Source organism: Macrosteles quadrilineatus, unplaced genomic scaffold (assembly GCF_028750875.1).
Source record: "Macrosteles quadrilineatus isolate MER2022 unplaced genomic scaffold, UCM_ALF_1.0 Scaffold_7__1_contigs__length_78375512, whole genome shotgun sequence".
Taxonomy (NCBI): Eukaryota; Metazoa; Arthropoda; class Insecta; order Hemiptera; family Cicadellidae; genus Macrosteles; species Macrosteles quadrilineatus.
Genome location: NW_026542600.1, coordinates 41396219 through 41399718, shown reverse-complemented (window position 1 = coordinate 41399718; position 3500 = coordinate 41396219). Strand labels below are relative to the sequence as shown.

The 3500-nt window shown below is 35.1% G+C and overlaps 1 protein-coding gene across 1 annotated transcript; it reads right to left on the bottom strand.

Annotated features, from left to right (window-relative positions):
* Nucleotides 1-458: 458 nt before the first annotated feature.
* Nucleotides 459-2765, bottom strand: LOC128998633 (ADP-ribosylation factor-like protein 6). The gene is made up of 2 exons (XM_054424856.1): nt 2456-2765; nt 459-984 (listed from the first exon to the last, which is right to left on the bottom strand). The coding sequence occupies exons 1-2, from the start codon at nt 2631-2633 to the stop codon at nt 605-607; spliced, it is 558 nt and encodes a 185-aa protein (XP_054280831.1). The 5' UTR covers nt 2634-2765; the 3' UTR covers nt 459-604.
* Nucleotides 2766-3500: the final 735 nt, after the last annotated feature.

The following is a 3500-nucleotide window of genomic DNA, read 5'->3' as shown; positions in this document are numbered from 1 at the left end:
TTAGGGAAATGGGATTTGTACCATTATGTTCAAAATTTAAAGGACTATAACGTACTAGCTTTTTTCTTAAAATTGTTTATTTTATTTAATGGGTTTTAATGGGAAAATAAAATAAGTTACAATAAATTTGTAACCGTAATTTTTTATAGAAATAGGGATGTGCGTAGTTTTAACCAGAATTTAAATGACTATAACATACTAAATCTTTATCAAAATCGTTCGGGCCATTTTTGATCAAATCCAATTTTTCCGTTATTTTATGGATTTTATGGGAAAATTACCAATAAAATCAAAATTTTGAACAAAAAATTTGAAAAAAAACACCTAGATAGGCCTACTATGGATTAGTACCTACATACCAAATTTCATCAAAATCGGACTACAGGTGTGGTCTGTAGCTCCACACACATCCACACACACACACCACACGGACACACACACAGGCATCACTTTGAAAACCACTTTTTTGGGTTCAGGGGGACCCAAAACGGATATATCCACTCAAAAATGTTCACGAAAACAACACCTTCTCAATATTCTATGTATAGGAGGAGAATGTGAAAATAAACTGCAGAAATATGTTTACTCTACCCTACAAGCTGGTTCAGCTGCGATCACAGATCTGCTGGGTGAACCACTCCATGCCTTCCTGGAGACCCTCGCCTGTGAGAGCGTTGGTGGCGCAAATGTGCCAAGGTTTGTCCATGATCTGCTCTAGTCCCAGACCTGCAGCTATCTTGACGCTGGATAATGCTTCTCGCAAGTCCATCTTGTTGCTGAAGAACAGAATGGGGATCTGACGTGTGGCTATGTCCGGATGTTGCAGCAAAAGGTCCAACTCATCCCTCACGACGGCCAATCGGAGTCTATCGCTGCTGTCTATTACGAAGATTATGCCCTCACAGTCCTTGTAATAATGTTCCCAAAGATCCCTGTAACGCCCCTGTCCAGACATGTCGAAAGCAGTAAAGGTGACATTTTGGTCTGAAAAGATATTTTTAAATTACCTAATTTAAAACTAACAACAAAAAGGTAGTCTTATTGTGTTAACTGTTCAGGGAAACAAGTTGGCAAATATTACTTGCTCCCAGTTCCTAGGGTCATTTGCATGAACGTTTATAATTAGCTGTACCAACAAAGCAACAAGCAATGGCTAATTGATTTTCCTTCACCAATTCCCAAATAAATTATTTGTCTTAACAAATTTGAAAGAAATTGTACCGTAGTCCTCCCCAAGAGCAGTATTTGAAAAGTACACTTTCTTAGGTGTTAAGAAAGTTTGGTAGGTGACTGAGTTGTCTGATTTTCAAAAAGCATAGGCAATACAAGAAGATTTTGCTTTGTTGAATATTAATTACTACAGTTGTAGTTTGTAGTCTGAAAATATCACAAGTAACAGAAACCTATATTTTTCACAAAATTATATTTCTTAATTCTCTGATTACTGATGAATATTCAGGATCTTCATTATATTGAATTTTAGCCTCCTGATCACAGTTAAATACTAAATAATGGTGTAAATACCTGCATTCATGTGATCAATTTGTTGCTAAATTGCAACCGGTTTCGACTCACAAAGGAGTCATCGTCGGGCCAGTACAGATGTCTTCTCGCTTCATTTGAAGGTCGTCAATTCATGATAAATAAATACATTTAACACGCACACGTACACGAACATAAAAACAAACATTTAGGGCTAAAAACGAAAGATGATACATCCCGTTACCGTATTGTATCATCTTTCGTTTTTAGCCCTAAATGTTTGTTTTTATGTTCGTGTACGTGTGCGTGTTAAATGTATTTATTTATCATGAATTGACGACCTTCAAATGAAGCGAGAAGACATCTGTACTGGCCCGACGATGACTCCTTTGTGAGTCGAGACCGGTTGCAATTTAGCAACAAATTGATCACATGAATGCAGGTATTTACACCATTATTTAGTATTCAGGATCTATTGCATGACCAGCAAAAAAAATTTAATTTTATCGTGACAAGAATTTAGATATTTATATAAGCAACTTGGTGAACAAAAAATATTTGCCTTCATAATAAAATCCTCAAAGATCCCAAAGGTGATGTTTATTACATAATCTTTTCAATATTTTCCCTTGACTTTAACTTTCTCTCAACAGTCTTGCTGTCAAAGGGATGCAGTTATAAATGTATCTTGACTAACGATTCTGATTTATATTTTACTTATTGTATAGGTACCTACTATTTACACTGTTAAATTGGCTATTGTCTTCTGCTGCCATCAATTTTAGTATATTTTTTTAAATGGTGTATCAAAGTTTATGAATAAATAAAATAAAGAGACAAATTGTAAGAGTTGGTCATACTATCAGCTAGGTACTAAAAAGTAACTATTATAATTTGGACCAGGTATCTAGCAATTAAATTCGCATAATTCCTGATAAACAAAATCAAATTCAATAACCTACAAGATACATACGTTTGAATTTATCCACATTGAGGCCAAGAGTTGGGACAATTTCACTAGCCTTGGTGTCATCTGACTTTAGATTGTTGACTACCGTTGATTTTCCGCTGTTATTCAAGCCTACAACTAATATCTTTACTTCCCTCTTCTTTAAACCAAATATGTTGACCAATTTGTCCAATAATCCCATCTCGACTAATCAACTTGCATTAAAAATTATGAATCATGCTATAGTTATTTAAAATTGTAAACATCACGTTAGCATTAATTTGCATAGTAAGCGATTTTCTAAAGTTTAATACTCGTACCCACAAATTCAAAAATCATGTTTTATTAATTCAAATAGCCTACTTTTCATTTATTACCTTTCGAGTAGCACTCGTAGTCGTTAGACTTGACGTTGCTATGGCAACAAATAACTGAACGAATAACACACAGTTGGAGTTGAGTGAAAGTGAAATATCGATGATGTATTCAAAGGCAATGATTATAAAAAAAGACAGTACCGAACCATGCTTGGTGGTGTTAAATTTGTTTGGGGGTGTAAACCAATACAAAACATATATTGTATATGCATGATTTACAACACATTTTTATAAGAACAATGAAATGTATAATGATTTAGGGATCAAAATAATGTTTATAATCTGTGCTCTAAAGACACTTAATTGCAGTCCAATCCAATTGAAACACACAGTAAAAAACTGCCGCCAGTGCCAGTCGTCACTATTCAGTTAAAGAGTGATTTAGTTTGGAATCGTTCATTAAGCGAATGTATCATGACGGAAATTAAATGATTTGTTCTCAACGTAGTCTTTTGAGTTTTCTTAAAAACACAAAACGCGCCAGTGTCTGAGAGTCTAAGTCGTCAGTCGTCCAGTATAGGCTTCGTTGCTAGGTTAGGTTACTAAATCTTTGACACCATTTTCAACCGATTTGCTCCATCGGCTCAATGTGGCGGGCGCGGAGGACGCCATTACTGGCGGCAGTTTTTCCGCATTTACTCAGGTGTCTTTAAAGAGCACAATATTTATAAAAATTGTTTATTGTTTGAGCA

What these genes read in the sequence shown, in the direction of transcription:
- LOC128998633 (XM_054424856.1), bottom strand. Translation starts at nt 2,633, where the DNA reads ATGGGATTATTGGACAAATTGGTCAACATATTTGGTTTAAAGAAGAGG. An exon ending in CAATGTGGATAAATTCAAAC is followed by an intron (nt 985 to 2,455) that starts GTATGTATCTTG and finishes ATATCTTTTCAG; the next exon opens with ACCAAAATGTCACCTTTACT.